Source organism: Oryza glaberrima, chromosome 9, assembly GCF_000147395.1.
Source record: "Oryza glaberrima chromosome 9, OglaRS2, whole genome shotgun sequence".
Classification (NCBI taxonomy): Eukaryota; Viridiplantae; Streptophyta; class Magnoliopsida; order Poales; family Poaceae; genus Oryza; species Oryza glaberrima.
In genome coordinates, this window is record NC_068334.1 from 9824708 (window position 1) to 9842742 (window position 18035).

At 46.6% G+C, this 18035-nt stretch overlaps 2 protein-coding genes across 3 annotated transcripts; one reads left to right on the forward strand and one right to left on the reverse strand.

Moving 5' to 3' along the window:
- Positions 1-5151: 5151 nt before the first annotated feature.
- LOC127784115 (probable histone acetyltransferase type B catalytic subunit) lies at positions 5152-9695 on the forward strand. Its single transcript, XM_052311307.1, has 10 exons — positions 5152-5360; positions 6147-6188; positions 6512-6621; positions 6701-6769; positions 7640-7678; positions 7761-7834; positions 7929-7995; positions 8402-8480; positions 8554-8714; positions 8808-9695. Exons 1-10 carry the CDS (start codon positions 5285-5287, stop codon positions 9489-9491), a joined length of 1401 nt encoding a protein of 466 aa, XP_052167267.1. The 5' UTR covers positions 5152-5284; the 3' UTR covers positions 9492-9695.
- A 517-nt stretch (positions 9696-10212) lies between these two features.
- On the reverse strand, positions 10213-12197 carry LOC127784119 (nicotinamide/nicotinic acid mononucleotide adenylyltransferase-like). Of its 2 annotated transcripts, none has more exons than XM_052311311.1 (9): positions 11968-12197; positions 11788-11866; positions 11587-11672; positions 11415-11498; positions 11250-11334; positions 11069-11148; positions 10827-10928; positions 10673-10731; positions 10213-10556 (listed from the first exon to the last, which is right to left on the reverse strand). In XM_052311311.1, exons 2-9 carry the CDS (start codon positions 11804-11806, stop codon positions 10445-10447), a joined length of 627 nt encoding a protein of 208 aa, XP_052167271.1. In that variant the 5' UTR covers positions 11807-11866; positions 11968-12197; the 3' UTR covers positions 10213-10444. The 2 variants fall into 2 exon arrangements, with proteins under 2 accessions (XP_052167271.1, XP_052167270.1); XM_052311310.1 differs by having other exon boundaries at positions 11788-11870.
- Between the last annotated feature and the right edge of the window lie 5838 nt (positions 12198-18035).

Here is an 18035-nt window from a genome sequence, read left to right on the forward strand (position 1 = left end):
GAGAAGCCACTTCCACGCCGAAGAAGCTCGCCGGAGAGGGAGAGGAGTAGGGCCGCCGTCGTCGTCGTCCGTGTCTCCGTGTCGGCGCCCCATCGCCCTCGCCGCCCCGTCGCCGTCCTCGATCCGCCGCCCTCGATCCGCCGCCGCCGCCGTCGCCGCCACTTCGAAAGAGGAGAGGGGGGTTGGATCTCGCCGCCCCGTCGCCGTCCTCGATCCGCCGCCGCCGCCCTCGATCCGTTGCCACCGCCATTGCCACTCAGGCCGTCCCGGCGCTCACGCCTCGCACCGCCCGACCGCTCCGTCGCCGCTCGGACCGCCGGTCACCGCCCCTCACCCCCGGCCCGAGTGGGGAAAGAAAGAGAGAGAGAGAGAGAGAGAGAGAGCGGTCAGTGGCGAAGAAGACGCGGACGAGGCGGCGGGGGCACGCGAGAGGAGATGTGGCCAAGTCTGCCGCCGCCGTCGAGCGCTGAGGCGGGTAGGGGAGGGAGGGAGGCGCCGGCGCCGACGGGGTCGCCCGGAGAGAGAGGATGGATTGGAATTTTTGGGAAAGATAAAGAGGAGAGAGAGAGAGGTGAAAGATGAAAAAGTGATGTTGGTAGGGCCCATTTCAATTAGCTTGCACTGTGGGTTAAGTTGCTTGGTACAAGTTCCATCCAATGTGGCACCCTCAGGCTGAACAAATACCGTGACGCATTGCTCTTGCCCTGATAAGAAGATGAAAATCACCCAAAGCCAACAGCGCTGAGCATCACCAATTTTCCATGGAAATGTGGAATCTTATATTATGCAACCCCTCCTGCATAATTCTATAGAAGTGGAGATACGAAATATAAAGGTGTGCCTCTTTCTCATTAATCTATTGTACTCACAAGTGTAAAAATGGTCTTCTTCAACCCTCCATTTATAGCACAACTGCCTTGCCCACTTTCCATGTTTAGTGTTGGGCCCAATTAGTGGATAACCGGGCCGGGCCTTCGTGGGCCCGCGATTTCCTAACACTCCCCTTTAGGCTCTCACTGTGTGATGCCTATGCCTCATCAAAACTCCAAAAAACCCAGCGGGAAAAATTTGGAGAAAGAATACATAGCATAGTATGCAATGTCGCATGAATTTTCTCATTAAAAACCTTGATAAGAAACGGTTGGACAAACTTATCTAAGGGAAAAGGAGTACAAATCTATACTTGGGGAAGGAGGACGACCCCTCTCCCTCCCGTCGCCGGCAACCAGGCTGCTGGGAATGAGGAGGAAGAGAGGGTTTGAGAGTGACGGAGAATGCAGTGCTGCACACAGCTCGGGTGACTATGGGGTTCTCTGGATAGAACTGAGTCGTTGACGTTTCTATCATCATTAGCAATTCAGTTCTTACTATCAAGCTTAGAAATGGTGGAAGCTAAAACTGATTATCCTTATAAGGGTGACATCAGACATTGGTGACAAGATGACCAACACCAGTTTTCTTTGATAACTTGTTAAGCTTCGTGGTAACAACAAAAAATATTGTAGACTTTCAAACTCGTGAAAGTTCCAAGGACCTTCGACCAATACAGACCTATGAACTAATTACATTCAATTGTTCGGTTACACTATAAATTAAACAGTAAAGGAGTAAATTACATATTGATGTATTGGATTAGGCATTATTCTTACATAATTATAACATTAGACCATGCTTCTACCAAGATTTTCACTTAACACTAGGATACCTTACCTTCTATTTCAACTTGGACCATCCAGTCCATCCATATCCACCTCCACCTTCAGCTTCAGCAACTCTACCCCCCTCGCAAGCCATCCCCAGCCTCCGCCTACACCCCTCTTCAATGCTCTCTTTCCCTTTTTTTTTATCCTCTTTCTTCTCTTGCTCTCCCTAATGACGACTGTCGGTGAAATGGGAATCGGGGTACCTATTTATCCGGCAAAAAGATCATTATTAAATAAATAGCATGCTCAGGATGCCTTTGAAAATAAAAGGTAACCCTAGGGTGACGTAGCTAGGGGCCCACGCAGGGGCCCCAGGCCCACCTAAGACTTCGTATACGGGATTCCCCTGGTTGGGGAAGAATATTGCGTATATGACTCAAAGCTCTGAGTATGAAAGCAGCTTGTGGCCTGGCTTGTGTCCCAAGCATACCCCAAATATGCCTTAAGAATGTAGCCTAAGGTTTGCCTCGGGTCCGGCCTTGTTCCAGGCTTTGTGCTCTCCCAAATCCTTATAGGTTCTACGGTCCTTGACAAGAAGGGCGTAGAAACATGCAATGCCTATATCTTAAGAGAATGAGCTAAGGTATGCCTCGGGCCCGGCCTAGTCCTAGGCTCTGGGCTCACCTTAGCCCATATAAGTAACACGTTACTCAAGGAAGACAAGTGATGAGACTTGCCAAGCATGAAGGCGTAAACTAAGGTTTGTCTCGGGCCCGCCCTTGCTCCGGGGCCCCAGGCTCACCTTAGTCCTGGTATAGCTCACGTCCTTCTGCCTAGAGGGCGTCAAAATGTACAAGACACATAATCTTGAGATATTCTTCCATTGACAACACCTTCAAGAAGCTCATCCAAGAATAGTCAACCTTTTTTAAGCGCGGAAGGACCTGACCTCCGAATTTGCTAGGAAGTTGGGCATGCTCTATAGCCAGCTGTGAGGCAGCACGCCCACCATAAATGAAACAGGTCTATATGGGGATCCCTGTCCAGTCTGGAGTTGAAAGAATGTGGAAAAGACGCTAGTGCTGAGTCACTTTGGATGGTGGCGCCTGGGACCCGCGTCGTGCATGCCTCGCGCCACTTGATTTGGCTAAATGGGTAGAGAAGCAATCGTGGCACTGTTTTGGGCAGGTCGGGTCTCGTCGGGCCCACCACGCACCACGTGGTGAGCACATTGGCGGAGGCCCAATTGTCTCAAATAGAGCCTTGGGTAATATGAACCGTAAGACTTGAAGGGTTTCTTGAGGGCTGCGTTTAGGGAACCGGCCGACAACGATAAGACGGTTGATGAGACAAGACTAAGATTAGATTTGTAATAATGTGAGCCCCTCCTTGGACTATAAAAGGAAGGGACCAGATACAGATGAAGGGTTGGATTCTTTTAGGTCAGTACTATCGCTTTGTAGCCTGAAAAGGCCTCCTTTGTACTTAGCTGATCTAGAGAAGACAACGAACACCAACACAAGAGTAGGGTATTACACCTCCGGGTGGCTTGAACATGTATAACATACTGCCTCCTTCTCCTCGTGGGGTGGTCGGGCCCCGCGAACTCACCACGATCGCAGATACTCCACATTGCTCGCCGACTAACCCCCTGGTCAGATCTTCACTCTCAGGGAGGGGGTCTACACTCCCCGCTGTCCGAGGGATCGCACCCTCAACAACAACAATAGAGAAGTGGCTGTTTGTGGAGGGACGGGAAACAGTTGGATCCAGCGAGGAGGAGCCCAAATCCAGCCTCCACAAGTTTCCCCTAGCCCAACTTATTTGCCATCAACCTCTATCGTGACAGTCTACGGTGGTGACCATGGCGCGTAGATCTAGTGGCATGCAAGAATCATGGATCCAGCAGCTTCAATAGCTAGGTGTCCCCATCTCTCGATCTACGCCAGTTTGTCTTCGCATGTCAATGTGTTCCACTACTAGAAAAATGATTTTTGCAAACGAGTAAAAAAGAATTTTCCAGGCGGAGCTCCACTCGGCTTGCACTTCAAGGTCTACGAAAATAGAGGATTTTTACAGGCAGCCATTAGCCTTGCATGCGAAAATGGTATCAGCAAATAAAAAAAATCCCGCTGCCATCCCCACCCGCTGCCGTCCTTCCCATCTAGCCGCTGGATCTCCTCCGTCCACCTGCCGCCGCCAGAGGGGAGCGCCGCCTCCGCTGCCAGCTGGCTTGCCTCTACCGCCTCTGTCGGCTCTCCTATTCCGGCCGGATCTTGGAGGAAGGGAAGGGGGCTCGCGCCATCTATGGTGGCTGTTGTCGCCAGCTCCTCCATCTGCCGCCATCACCCGAGGGGAGCACCGCCTCCGCTGCCGGGCGGCTTCCCTCCTTTGGCCGGATCTGGGAGGGGAAGGAGGGGAGGGGAGCGCTGCCTCCGCTGCCATCGGCCGAGGGCGCCGCCTCCACCGCAGTCGCCGGGCAGCTCCCCTTTTTCGGCCGAATCTGGGAGGGAGGGAGGGGATGGAAGTCGCCTCCGCTGTCGCCGTCGGCTCTTCTGGACGGATCTAGGGGGGAGGGGAGGGGCGCCGTCTCCTCTGTATGTCACCGCCGCCAGTCAGTACCCCTCTTCCGGCCAGATCTAGAGGGAAGGAAGGGAGTGGGGAGAGAGGACCGGATCTGAGGGAAGAAAGTGGGGTGGGGCAAAGGAGTGGTGGGTGTTGGAGGACTGAGCTGCCGTGGGTGGAGGGGCCCAATTTTATGAGGCCACTTACATTTTTTGCTTACAGATGTCTCAAGAGATCCGCCTGCGAAAATAGCCCCTTTTTTTTCAGGCGGACCTATTAAGATCACATTTGCGAAAATAGATTTTTGGATGCGAGACTAGATTTTTGGTATCTTTATTTTTTTTTTGCAAACGGTGATTTCATAGTCCGTCTGGAAAAATAAAATCGTGATGTTGGGAAAAATCGTTTTTCTAACGGTGTTCGTCGGTGGGTGCATCCAATGTCGACGTGGTTAGCGGCGGTGAAAGGAGGGAGGATGGGGAGAGGGACGAGACAAAAGAGGTGGGGACTGCAGCAATAGCTAGAGAAGCATGGTGAGGGGACGACTATAGTGGTGGCTGGGAGAAAACTCATCTAACATTCAATATTAGGTAAGAATGAGTGGTCTAAAAGTAAAAAAAAAAAGATTAGTTGGAGGATGGTTCGTAGTGAAAACATAGCAGTAATACCTATCCAATCTAAAATTTACTCGACACCAAAACATAATAGGATGACCGCTATTAGGCAAACCTCTCGCTGTCTTGACACAAAAACAAGATACAAATCTACAAATTCATATATTATTTTAAGAACCAAATTACAACTATCAACCAGGCCCCAAACACGAATTTTATGTTTTTTTTTAGTCCTAATTTTTCACATACAAGTAGTACGGAGTATTTCATCTCGAAAAGAAAAAAAGAAAATCGTTGATACTCACTAGTCCCCGCGGCATTTCCCCATTTTCCCGCCACCCCTTCCCCCTTCTCCCGCCTCCTCTGCTGCCTCCTCTTCCCCTCAAAACCCCCAAACCCTAACCCTTCCCGCGCGCCTCCACCACCACCACCTCCTCCTCCTTCTCCCCCTCCGCACCAGCCATGGCGCTCAAGCAGAAGGGGACCGACGCCGCCGCCGACCCCAAGAAGCGCCGCCGCGTCGGCTTCTCCGGCATCGGTACGGCACCCAGCTCCCTTTTTCTTCTCTCCCGATTCGCGGGATTTCCTTCGTGTTTTGGGCGCGGGTGGGGTGGCAATCGTGGTGCGGCGCGCTCTTCGTGAGATTCTCGGCCCGGGGGTGTGTTTGTGGAGATCTGCTGGTGGAGCGGAGCGGAGGTTGGGGGGGGGGGGGTGCTTTCGATTCAAGTGTTTCGACTGCCGGGATCTGTGTTTGATGGGATTCAGATGAATTCCCCCCCTTCGGTGTGCAGCGGAAGAGTGGAATAATTGGGAATTTGTTTTGTGTTTGTTGAAAGGAGTGAATCGAGTTACTCGAGTTCTTAATTTAGATTTTTCTGCAGTGAACAGTTGAATTTAGCATATCACTTGTGGAAACGCAGGTTTAGTTGTTATTGCATAGTCAGGCCTTGATACAGTGATTATTTTTGTTTTGCATAGTTGAACGGGATTAAAATATCATTGCTTTCAGGGAGATAACTTTATAGTTTATCATCTCCTGTTAGATGACAAATTTGCAAGCTGTTTGAAGCTCAACATGGTTCCAACTAGTAAATTTTAGGATTAATATACGAACAACCATTGTGAGTCACTTTTTGAGCTGCATTCATCCTATGAACATTGCTTTGCAAGCTACACATTTAGTCAATTAGATGTATATTTGTTTATAAGTGCATTATTTATGCCCTTTTTCTCTGTATACTTTTGCTCTGTCTAGCACCAATTCTTTTGGATATATAAATTATTTAACTTACATATTACCTTTTGTTCTTTCCTTGTGTTGCAGATGCTGGCGTTGAGGCTAACGAGTGCATGAAAGTGTTTATTGGTATTGAACTTGCTCATCCTTCCATGTGAATCTGAAATCACTTGCACTAAGAATTATTTTCTAATTTTCTTACCCTTTGTCTGTCCAAGTTCCTGTTTATTGGCATGCCTACAAATAAGTTAGATGGTCTAAAAAGATTGTCTTTACTTTAAATCATGAGTTTTTCATGGTTGTTTGCATGTAATTAATTGCAAAAATAAAAGAAGAAGAAGAAGTTTATGTTCTCGGGAACTGATTGAACTCTATAAATCTGTTATCCTACTATTATTTTGGGCTACTCAGATTCTTACTAGTTACCTACCTTCCTTCGGTTTTTGATACAGCAAGAAACCCTGACGAGGCAGGCTCAGCAAATAGCACTTCTCTTCAACCATTTGACCTAAATCATTTTTTTGGTGAAGATGGCAAGATATATGGCTACAAAAATTTGAAGGTTAATGAAACAAGCGTCCTTTGTTACTTGCAATGTGAATTTCTCTATGATTTTCCCCCATAATTTTCTTTTGGTGCAGATCAATGTGTGGATCAGTGCAATATCATTTCATGCATATGCTGATATCTCGTTTGAGGAAACATCTGATGTGAGTACTGGTCCATAAAAAAGATACATGTATTGGTTTATTATTATTTTTGCAAACAATCATTGCTTAATTATATTATTGGGGAACATGTTGACTTAGTGTGACCTTTTGATAAGAGCAGATATCTGTCCTAAATCTTGACTTTGCTAGCTTTTACCATTGCTGTTTATGGTTTTCACTGCCAATCATGTTATCTGGTAATTCCTGCAGTGTTTTCTGCTGCAGAATCACAGATTTTATTTGAAGCATAAACTTGTGCATTTTCATTTTTTATTATGGTGACTTTAAACACTGTTTTCATCTTATCTAAAAACAATATTTGGTACAATGGTGCTTTTATCATTTCTCAGCGCTGGATATAGATTTACAGGCAGTTGAACACTTCAAATTTACAGGCATATATCTAGCACACTCATTCCAAGTTGCATCCTTGTGGGATATATGATTTAGATTTTCTTGAGATTATTATTGCTCTTTACATGATTCCACCAAAAATTATATTTTTCCCATTGCACATAGTTTAATCTAGTCATAAGATGACTTCAATTCTTCAGTTGTCTTCGGTCAAAAAAGCAAAATCTTCAGTTGTTTATCGTCAGTGTCTATTTATCTTGCCATGGTCTCCTGTGTTATATTGATATGTATGTTCCCTCCAAGCAATCCATTTCTAATCTGCTGCTGATACATTTCCTCATCTTTGAATACACTGGCTGTTTTTGGTTTTCTTTTTTCCAAAGATTGGCCATTTTTGTTCTCTAATGATGTAATCCTGAATTTGAAATTTTGTTGACTTTTATTCATAAGAAACAGTAGATATAATGTTTACTTGTTTCCTCAAGCTACTGACTACCAAATAACTAATTTCTCTAGGGAGGAAAAGGAATCACAAATCTCAAGCCTGTTCTTCAGGTAATATATGCTGTTTATAATGTCTTCTACATGAAATTATTGCATGCATAACTTTCTAAGCTTCAGTTATTCTCTTTGACAGAATATTTTTGGGGAAAACTTGGTAGAAAAAGATGAATTTCTGAAGACATTTTCAAAGGAATGTGAATATCTCAGGTACTTCTAATAGTAATAACACCCAGCAACTTTATCTCTTTGTTGCTTCAGGAAGTAGGATTGCAGGGCTAAACTGTTTTCCTTACCGCTACAGCAATGTGGTGACAGATGGCAATGTCATTAAATATGGTGCTTCAATTGATGAAGATTCAGCAGTTGAGGTATTCCATTTGACTTTATTGATTTGTGATGCTTGTGTGTTGTGATTTTTAGCATGTTAAATTAATTTTGACACAAAATGTTTCCCTATTAAGTGCTGTTTTGAACGCATGAAGCATGAAGAAGAGTTCAATCCAGCACCCCAAATTGGGACCTATTTTTACCATTTATCAGACTAGGGTACAAATTTCTTATTCAATTAGTGCTTGTAAAGCCTTGTTGAGTTTAAGTAATGTTACTGCGGAAGTGTGGATGCTTTAACTTCAAATTTTGGACATTTTGGTGGTTTAGATCCGTGACTTCCATTCCAGTCCACTTTTAACTTGCTGCCATCCTTTTATGTTGATGATATGAACCTATTCCTTTGTGGTTCCAAATCCTCAGATTGATTTGCATTTCTGTTCCCAGATTGTTCGAGTTGAACTACAAGGTGCTGCTGCTTTTCTTTATTGTCGTCTGGTGCCACTTATTCTGCTTTTGGTTGAAGGTAAGTGAAGGTTCTGAAGAACAATCGTCTGATTTATTTGGAAGTTCTTTCTTCTAATAGCATTACATTTTAGGTTCGACGCCTATAGATATAACTGAGCATGGATGGGAAATGCTCCTGGTAGTAAAGAAGTCAGCACAGGCATCATCCAGCTCAAACTTTCTAGTGCTAGGGTTTGCAGCTGTTCATCATTTTTATCACTACCCTGAGAGCACTCGCCTGCGGATCAGCCAGGTACGCCTTCTTGTTTTACTTGATTTATCTGTGGGTTCCATTATTCAGATGTTTGATTACTCTGCTTACATGATCTTCTTTGCCTTTTATCAGATACTGGTCTTGCCACCTTATCAAGGTGAAGGCCATGGACTTCGTCTTCTTGAGACGATCAATTCTATTTCTGAGTCTGAGAACATATACGATGTGACCATAGAAGATCCTTCCGATTACCTTCAGTACATACGTTCATCCATTGACTGTCTCCGCCTTCTCACCTTCGATCCAATCAAGCCAGCGCTCTGTTCTATGGTCTCATCTCTGAAGGAAACCAACCTTTCGAAAAGGACCAGCAGCTTGAAAATGGTTCCACCTTCCGACCTGGCTGAGACGGTCCGACAGAAGCTGAAGATCAACAAGAAGCAATTCCTCCGGTGCTGGGAGATTCTGATCTACCTAAACCTTGACGCTGAGGACCGCAAGAGCATGGACAACTTCAGGGCCTGCATCTACGACCGCATCAAAGGCGAGATACTTGGCACTTCCACTGGCCCCAACGGGAAGCGGCTCGTCCAAATGCCGAGCAATTTCGACGAGGAGACATGCTTTGCTGTGTACTGGACACAGGACGGTGGGGATGCAGATGACCAAACTGTTGAGCAGCAGCCTGAGGATCTCAAGACGCAGGAGCAGCAGCTGAATGAGGTGGTTGACAGCCAAATGGAAGAGATCGTCGAGGTAGCCAAGAACGTCACCTCACGCGGCAAGGATAAACTGAGCGTTTCTTGCTCCGTATGAGTGGTAGCTTGGAAAAAACTGAATGCTGCATTGCAGCCACAGCTCGCCTGATGTCTCTTTGTAGCTCAAGACTTCAGGGTAGAAACTAGAGGCTAGAAAATTTTCAGGTCTGAGAATTATGTTCTGCGTATTCTACTTGAGCTTTTCCGAGATGAACTTCCTTCAGCGTAGTAATCTTAGTTATCATTCGAAATGATTTGCGTGCTATTTCTTGTGATGTTAAATGGTACTAACCTGTATGCTGCTGCAAATGAACTGATAGCTAATGCATCTTCATTATCTGAAAAGGTTACTTCTCCAGACAACACATGGAGTATGCAGCAACGTGCTCATAACCGCTTTAATTAGCGTATCACCCCAATCGACACGATTAATGTCCTACTTTTAACAAGCAACGCATCATGCTTACACGCTTCCTGAGTTAAACCAGGGCGTACATCTAACATCTTTGCCATAGCTTAAAATGCTTAAGACAATGTAACGAAGGGAAGATGTGTTTGACACCGTTGACTTTTTAGCACATGTTTGACCGTTCGTCTTATATGTCTATATTTAACAATGAATTAAATGATAGGAAAAAAAATTAATAATTGCTTAAATTTTTTGAATAAGACATACGGTCAAACATTTGCTAAAAAGTCAACGGCATCAAACATTTCGAAACGGAGGTAGTATATAACATCCAACATCGGGGGGAAAAAAAACTAGTGCTCTTCGTACATACAAATACAAATACAATGTAAGATATTAGACCGCCAAAATTCAAATCCGGCAATAATATCAAAAACCAAAGAAACCAAGCTTCGTTGCCCTCTCTTTGTCGAATGTCTCGAAGTACAGCTGGTAGATGATGGTAGCAGCAAGCAGAATACCAGTTCCTGAACCAATCGCACCCATGAAATCAGCTAGGACAGTCAATGCACCAATGCACACACCACCAAATGCAACGGCAGTTATCTTGTATTAGTGCCACCAGCTTCCTTGTAGAGTTTGTGTTCTCCAATATATTGGATGACTTCATCACAGATTAGATACTTTATTGATAGGCATCTTTTTATGCATTCTCTGTAATTCGATTTGTGCATAAATGCAGGACTCGCATGTCAGTATCTAATAGAGGATGTTGGGAATACAATAATGGAGCATGATAAACTTCAAACAAATGTAGGAAAGAACAATACCTTACTCTGGACGAACTTATTTGGTTTGGAACGATCTCATCAACTGAAATGATATTGTCCTGAAAATGATTCCATAAAAGGGATGATGCAAATGACATCAGAAAAGAAGACTAATCTACTGTAGTAGTAAACTCCATAAGCTAGTCATTATTACCCTGCATTCGCTCAGTGTCTCGCTGCTGGATATTATTTTCTCAACATCTTTTCCTTCTCTACGTATGCAAATAACACCAAAGTCCTTACATATGGTCCTGATCTAGAAACAGAAAGGGGTGTCATCAAAGCAAGCTCTTCTGTGAAGACAAATCATACATAAACTAGACATAACATCAAGACTATGCAAAATGGGCACATCAGTTTTATATATTGACCCCAGAGTTCAATATTTATATATACCTGATCAGGAATCCACACTCCTGGGGTGCTGAATGATTCGAGCAGGTCAGAACCGCATAAAAGCATTACCTTGAGACTACCTGTGTCATAATTGATTATATTAGGATGCACTGGTTCACATTATCCAACGGTATGTTGAAACAGGACTTGCTATCTTCGAACGAAATTGGTTGCTAGATACCTCCATCAGCTAAACCATCCTTGCACAAAGCGTTCCGAATTCTTGAGAGAACAGTCAAGGTGCGTTGGTAACTTTTCTGCATTGCCTGCACAAAGGGGACACAGCATTTTGTACACGAAATGCTAGAGTCCACCAGGACATATAAGCTGAATGAAACAAAGTTACCTCCCATCGATCAACCATCACAAAAGGTGAGCTTTCACATGCTAGTTCGCATAAGCGAATTCGGTGGGCTGCAGATAAGAGATCCTAATCCGTTCCAAATTTTAAACCCAGTCAAGAGAACAGTGGTGATATACTTTCCTACTTCATAAAATTTCCCAATCCCACATATCACCTCCTTCTTGTAAGCGTCGTTCACTGGAGACATGTAACCACCCAATACACAATACCCTCGCTGCTGCAACTCATCCTTTGCCATTTCTAAACGGAACACATCAGACAAAAAAAAAAACTTTCTTGCTGTAATTATCAAGCTGTTCATGGGCAACACAAGCTTGTAGGCATAAAAAAAAAAAGAAAAAGAAGAGAGGCTTACCAAACATGCGCAGATGCATGTAGGTGGGAGGATTGACGCTCCCGGTGGCCACGAGCACAGCCACACCTTGCTCTCCTCCCTCCCTACCACATCATCGAGATAGAAATCAATATAGATACATGGCAGCACGAGACTGCCCATCAAAGCAATCAACAACAAGCCAGGATCAGATCTCGCTACCTGCCTGGATCCACGGCGAGCTTCTCCGTGGGGAGAGGCAATTCCACCTCCTCCTCCATGGCTGCCCCTCAGTATTTGCGAGGATTATCCTCCTAAGATTCTCCACTTCCGCCCTCCGACGGTCCAGGGTCCTCACCTCCTCTGATCCTCTCAGTATTCCATGGCCTCCTTGGTCGCGGGAGCACGCGGCTGAGCTTTGCTGGAACCGCGCCGCCGGCGAAAGGGCGGAAGAGGAAAGAGCTCGTCGCTGCATGGGGTTGGACCTAGTTAAGAATAGCCCAGGTGGGCCCGGCCTATTTAATGGGCCGCATCTACTTAGTGGACCAAAAGGCCTATATGTTAATTGGGCTTGATCTCCTTACTAAAACCTAACCTCTGCCGCTCTCTCCTTCCTCATATCCCTCGGCGGCGGCGGAAGGCGAAGGAGAAGGCGAAAATGCTAGAACAGGTACTACATAGCATTTCAAATAAAATGAAAACCAAAATCAGACATGAACCACGATGGTCTTCTTTGACAAAAAATGCACAGGGCGAGGTAATCCACATTTACTGAGTGGGAAATATCTCTATTTCCTTATGAAGAGTAGGTAGATATAATTAGGATGAAGAAAAGGTGGGAAAGTTAGGAGGAGCTAGATAAGTACTCTGCCTAAGATTGCAAAAGGAAGCAGGTGATTTATAGGCAGCAGACATGTCAAATTTAGCATATATCAACACCTAATCTGCATTCAATTAATATTATTATTTCCCTTCAAACCAACCAAATCAGCACCTCCACACAACGAAAATTGTCCCAGAATCCAAGCACAAACCCCCAGCCGCTCACTAGCATCAACCCGAGACTGCCACGAATCACAACTACCAACGAACACAGCGGGCCCAGGATTTTCAACTTGGGTATTCAAAATTTGAAGAGATATTTTGTTTCAACCCAAAGTCTAATAATAGTTGTATAATATATAACGGTATAAACACGATTTCATAAAGTCTAGATTGATAGAATTGACCATACATTGAATGCGTTAAGCATATTAGATTATCAAATTTCCAAAAAAGCCTTTAAATTAACCGTGGGAGCATTTTTTCTCTTCATCTTTCAAACCTACAAAACAACAATATACTATATTCAACCATGAAACATTCCTGGATTCAAATGAACTTAATCCTAAATCCTAAATCAAATGAACCATCCTGAATTGATGGATTCAACTATGAAGTATCCACTGTCAAACAGGCTACTTCCGCCCGCGTCGCTCGCCCCAGGCGACACGAGCGGCGACACCACGCGCCGCCAGCCCGCTTCCTCCTCCTCCCTTCCGCCTCGCCACTGCCCGAGCAGCTGCCGGCAAAGCCGCGCGGCGACAAGGACAGCGGCGGCGGGGCCTCCTTTTCCTCTCTCGAGGAGCACGGTGGGGCATCGGCGGGACTCGAGCGACTGAGGTGGCGGCGGCGGTGCCCGCTAGATCCGCGCCGCTCCGGCCAGATCTGGCGGGGTGGCGGCTGGCGGCGGGGGTGACGATGGCGCCGGAGATGGGCCGTCGGCGGCGGGGATGGAGATGGCGGCAAGGCTGGCAACGGCGGACCGGATCTAGGCGCGCTGGAGGCGGTTCCGCCCCCCCCCCCCCCGTGGGCGGATCCAGGCCCCCGTGGGCGGATCTGGAGCGGGAGCTCCTAGTGCTTGGCGGCCGGTGGCTGGTGGTGGTCACGGCGGTTGGTGGCGGCGTTGGTTGGCGACGGCGGCAGAGGGCATGGCGGCTGTGTCGGGCCGGTGGCGGCGGTGTGCGATGGCAGTGGCTGGTGTCGGCGACCGGTGACAGTGGCAGCGGTGACGGCGGCCGGCTTGCGGCGGCCGTGACTGTGGAGGCGGCGGCGACATCGGCGGATGTGGACGGTGCAGTGGTTTGCGGAGACGGAGGCTGGCGTCGGTGGCAGCGGCGACAGCGGCCGTGGCCATGAAGGCGGTGGCAACGTCGACAGATGCGGGTCGTTGGTGACACAACAAGTGGAGGCGGGGAAGGAGTCGGGTGCGAGGTGAGGATGGCGACGGCGAGGTGGCTGGGCGTTCGGCAGCAGCGACTGCGGTGGTGGTGACCGTGTCTGCGGTCACCGGAGGCATGGCGGCCTCGGACAGCTAGCCAAGGGCATGGGAGACGACTACATCTGGCCGATGCGGCATCATTTAGTGGAGGGGTCGGAGACCGGCTTGGTGCAGAGAAGCGCAGCCGATGGCAGCGGAGGCCGGTTCGGCGCGAGAGGCGTGGGTGGCAGAGATGGAGGCCGGCTTGGCGCGGGAGGCGCGACCGATGGAGGGAGGCTGGATTGGCACGAGAGACGCGTCCGGTAGAGGAGGCCGGCGCAGAGTGGCGCGGCCGGCGGTGGAGGAGGCGACCTAGGTGTGAGGAGGAGCTGCTGGTGGGTGTGGTGCGGTCTTCGACGCGCGAAGGCTGGCCGGCGGGGGACGCTGGTGCAGGGGTCCCACATGTCGGCAAAGCTTGTGTGGTGTTGGAGCATCGGTGCGTCAGCCGTGGATTCGCAGGTGGTAAGCGGCGGGTGAAAACCCAGTTCGGCCTTGGTCGGACCGACAACGATGGTTATCCCCCCTCCTGAGGGCGTTGTTGTGCTGTCTCACCCCTCAAGGGTGGTTGCTGGGCGAAAGCCCAGTCTTGGCTCTTTTGAGTCCTGACGGACGACGGTGGCGGTTTTTTCGTCGTTTCTCTTCTTGAAGATGTCGTTTTGGCATCCCCTAGGGGGCGATCTCGTCTGTGTCCCTTTGTTTGTCTAGTGGCGGTCGGTCACGCTTAGCGGCGGCCGGTCCGGTGTTAGCCTTCTCCTAGGCTAGTGTGTTGGCGATATCGCCGTGTGGGTGGTGGTATATTTTTTTTCCTGGTTACGACCCTTCAGGGTTGTAATCTTGTAATTTTTTCCTGCTCTATCAATAGAGCTTCTCGTGCGAGTCGTTAAAAAAAAACTATGATGTATCCTATATTCCTAATCCAAAATGTTCCTACCGCTTAACCATCTAGACATGACATCTACGGAGTACGTGCAGCAGGGGCGCAGGGCAGGGGATGAAGGGAGCTAGGGAAGACTTACCTTCGTCGGACTCAGACGGCCGGGCGGCGTCGCTGGCGCGTGGCCGGTGGAAGCCTGGCTGCCTGCCTGCTGCTGCTGTGCTGCCGCGCTGCCGGCGCCGGGGTGGCGCGTGCGAGGAGGACCTGACCGGGGACCCGGGGACGGCGGGCTGCGGCAGCGACACGACGCGAGACCGCGACGGCGCGATGGGGCGACGGGCGGCGGGGCAGGGCAACCGGCGACGGCGCCGGCGCGTCGGTCTCACGTTCCCGTCCCGTCTCGGCGTCTCCTGCCGCGGCTCCTTTTATTGGGCCAATGGGCCTGAAAAGCGGGGATAGGAATAGTGGGACGGATAGTAAGCCTTTTTATTTTGGGCTTCTTTTGGATGAGTAGGCCTTTTTTTTTTTTTTTTCATTTTCCCTTCTTAAAAACCCCTAATACTCCAAGTGTGTCTTGGGCGTCTAAATCTTGCTCTTGTTGGATTGCTTGGTCACGTCTCTTTCAAGGCCATGTACGGTATAAGCTCTGACAGTTGGGTTGACCATATGAACTTAATTAGTTCATATGTACGGTATAAGCTTCTTTAATTAGTTTACCACGTTTTAGAGAACCTTGGTTATGGATTACATAGGTCCATTAGACATTGACCTGTAAAAGAAATGATATGTCTCAACTCTAGCTAAGTTTAACTCGGAAGAAAATACTGGATATGATTTCATATGCTTTCATTGTTCTACTATAGATTATGTCTATAGGGGCCCAATGTATGACAAACTGTGTGCAAATTATGATGGTGGCTAGTTTTATGAGATTTCTGTGGAAATAGAAAGTCAGCCAATGCAACTGATTGACATAAATTTTAGTAGAGTGGTTATCGGGTCGTCCCTTTCATTTCAGACATCAAGCGACATCTGAAATAATAAAGAAAAGCGACATATATGTATATAGAGAATTCTAGGGAAAACTGAACTCTATTTTACAAACTTGAATCGACTTTTAGGAAAGCTTTTCTTTTTTTTTTTTAAAAAACATGAACTTCTAAAAACCATGGACGACTGTTGTACCCACTAGTACCGAAAAGATTTTTCTGTACGCCAGCCCGGTAGATTCCAGGCGGGCCGTAAGTGGCGCCTCCTGAAAAAATTACCGGATGACTGGGCCGGGTCATCGCCCGCACGGAATAATGGATTATCCCGTGCGGGCACAATTATCCCGTGTGGTCGGCTTAAGACACCCTCACGGGATAATGGATTATTCCGTGCGGGCTGCGTAACCCGACCGCACGCGATAATGCATGGGCTATATAGCCCCAGCCCGACCCTGCCCCATTCAGCCGGCATTTTTTCTCTCCTAAACCTGACACAAATTAGGGGAAAGGTTTTCAACCTCAAATCTTTTCTTGGAATCTATATAAAAGATGACATGCTTACTGTCCTCCTTCATTTGCTTCCGTTGATTTCAATTTTTATCGGTGCAATGCAATGAAAATTGCATGTTTTAAATGGAGTAGTGTAAGCACTTTTAGTGTTTTTTAGCTAACATATATTGTTTGCATGGCATGTTTTTAAAAGCATTTAGTAGTCCATGCCTTTTTAATGGATTCTTTGTTAGGTTTGCCTTTATTTATTTCAAAATTCATGGGATAAAAGCGAAGAATTTTTACATTTTTGGAAATGGACATTTTTTTGTTGATTAAATATATTGTTTGCATGTATAAATTTGAATAGTATTTAGTACTCCCTCCGTCCCAAAAAAAAAAGGTAACCTAGGAGGGGTCATAACGAATCTGGACAACCCTCCGTCTAGATTTGTAAGGTTACTTTTTATTTTTTTGGGACGGAGGGAGTAGCGCATAGTACTTTAATTTACTCTTTTCTTAGGTTCCTTCATTTATTTCAAAATTTTTTAGTGGTACACGACGAATATACTCTTTGTTTAGTTTCCTCAATTTATTTCAATTTTTTAGTGGAATGCGATGAATATACTAATTTTGCAAATGTAGTAATTATAGGTAATTTTTTATTTTTTTATATTAATGTTATTTGAATCACTAGAGCATGAAGAGTAATATAATGTCTGTTTAAGTTGTATCGTTTTTTCATATGATTAAATATAGTACAATTCGACTCATGGAAGATGTTTTTTAGGAGATGGATCGGGCATGGATGTATGACACAAAAAGAACTCATCCGGCGTGCTTGAAGGAAGCATCCAAATTTGTTGATTAGGCAAAGACACATGCTTTGAGGGAGAATAGGAGGAACATTTTTGTCCATGCTTTGATTGGAAGAACGAAAAGATGCTGCTAGACCCAAAGGATATTTTTGGCCACATTGTAGAGCGTGAATTTAAGGATGACCACAAGGTATGGACTTGTCACGGGGAAGTCACCGTTCGTAATGAAGAGGTTGATTTTTTTTCTTTGATCGGGAGAAAATTTTATAATCGAAGATATGTCCCAGGGAACTATCCTGGAATTTGGTTGTTATGGTATAGATGATGCAAATATTGATTTTTATCTAGAGGATATGTTGCGGCACGTTGAACCAGAGGTCCTAACTGGTACAAAACGAGGCTTGGACAATTGGGAAGCATTAGAAAAGGCAACGAAGGACCTTCTTTACGACGAATCAAAAGGATGTGACAGTGACTCTACGATGTTGGCGTGTTGCGCTCTGTGCTTGAACTTCTCAGATTGAAGACCATACATGGATGGTCTGACATTAATTAGCTTCAACGATTTGATGGATTTGTTGAGAGATATGCTTCTTAAGCCAAACTTGTTGCCGACCAACACATATCAAGCCAAGAAACTAATATGTCCATTAGCTCTAGGTGTTCAAAAGATTCATTCAAAAGATCCTACCATGCCATACCACGTTGGCCCTCACTGGGCCGCACCTCGTTGCTCACGCCTCACCGCACCTCCACATCACCACATGCCTCATCGTTGCTCCATACTACCGCACCACACCTCATCGTGGCACCGGTTCAGT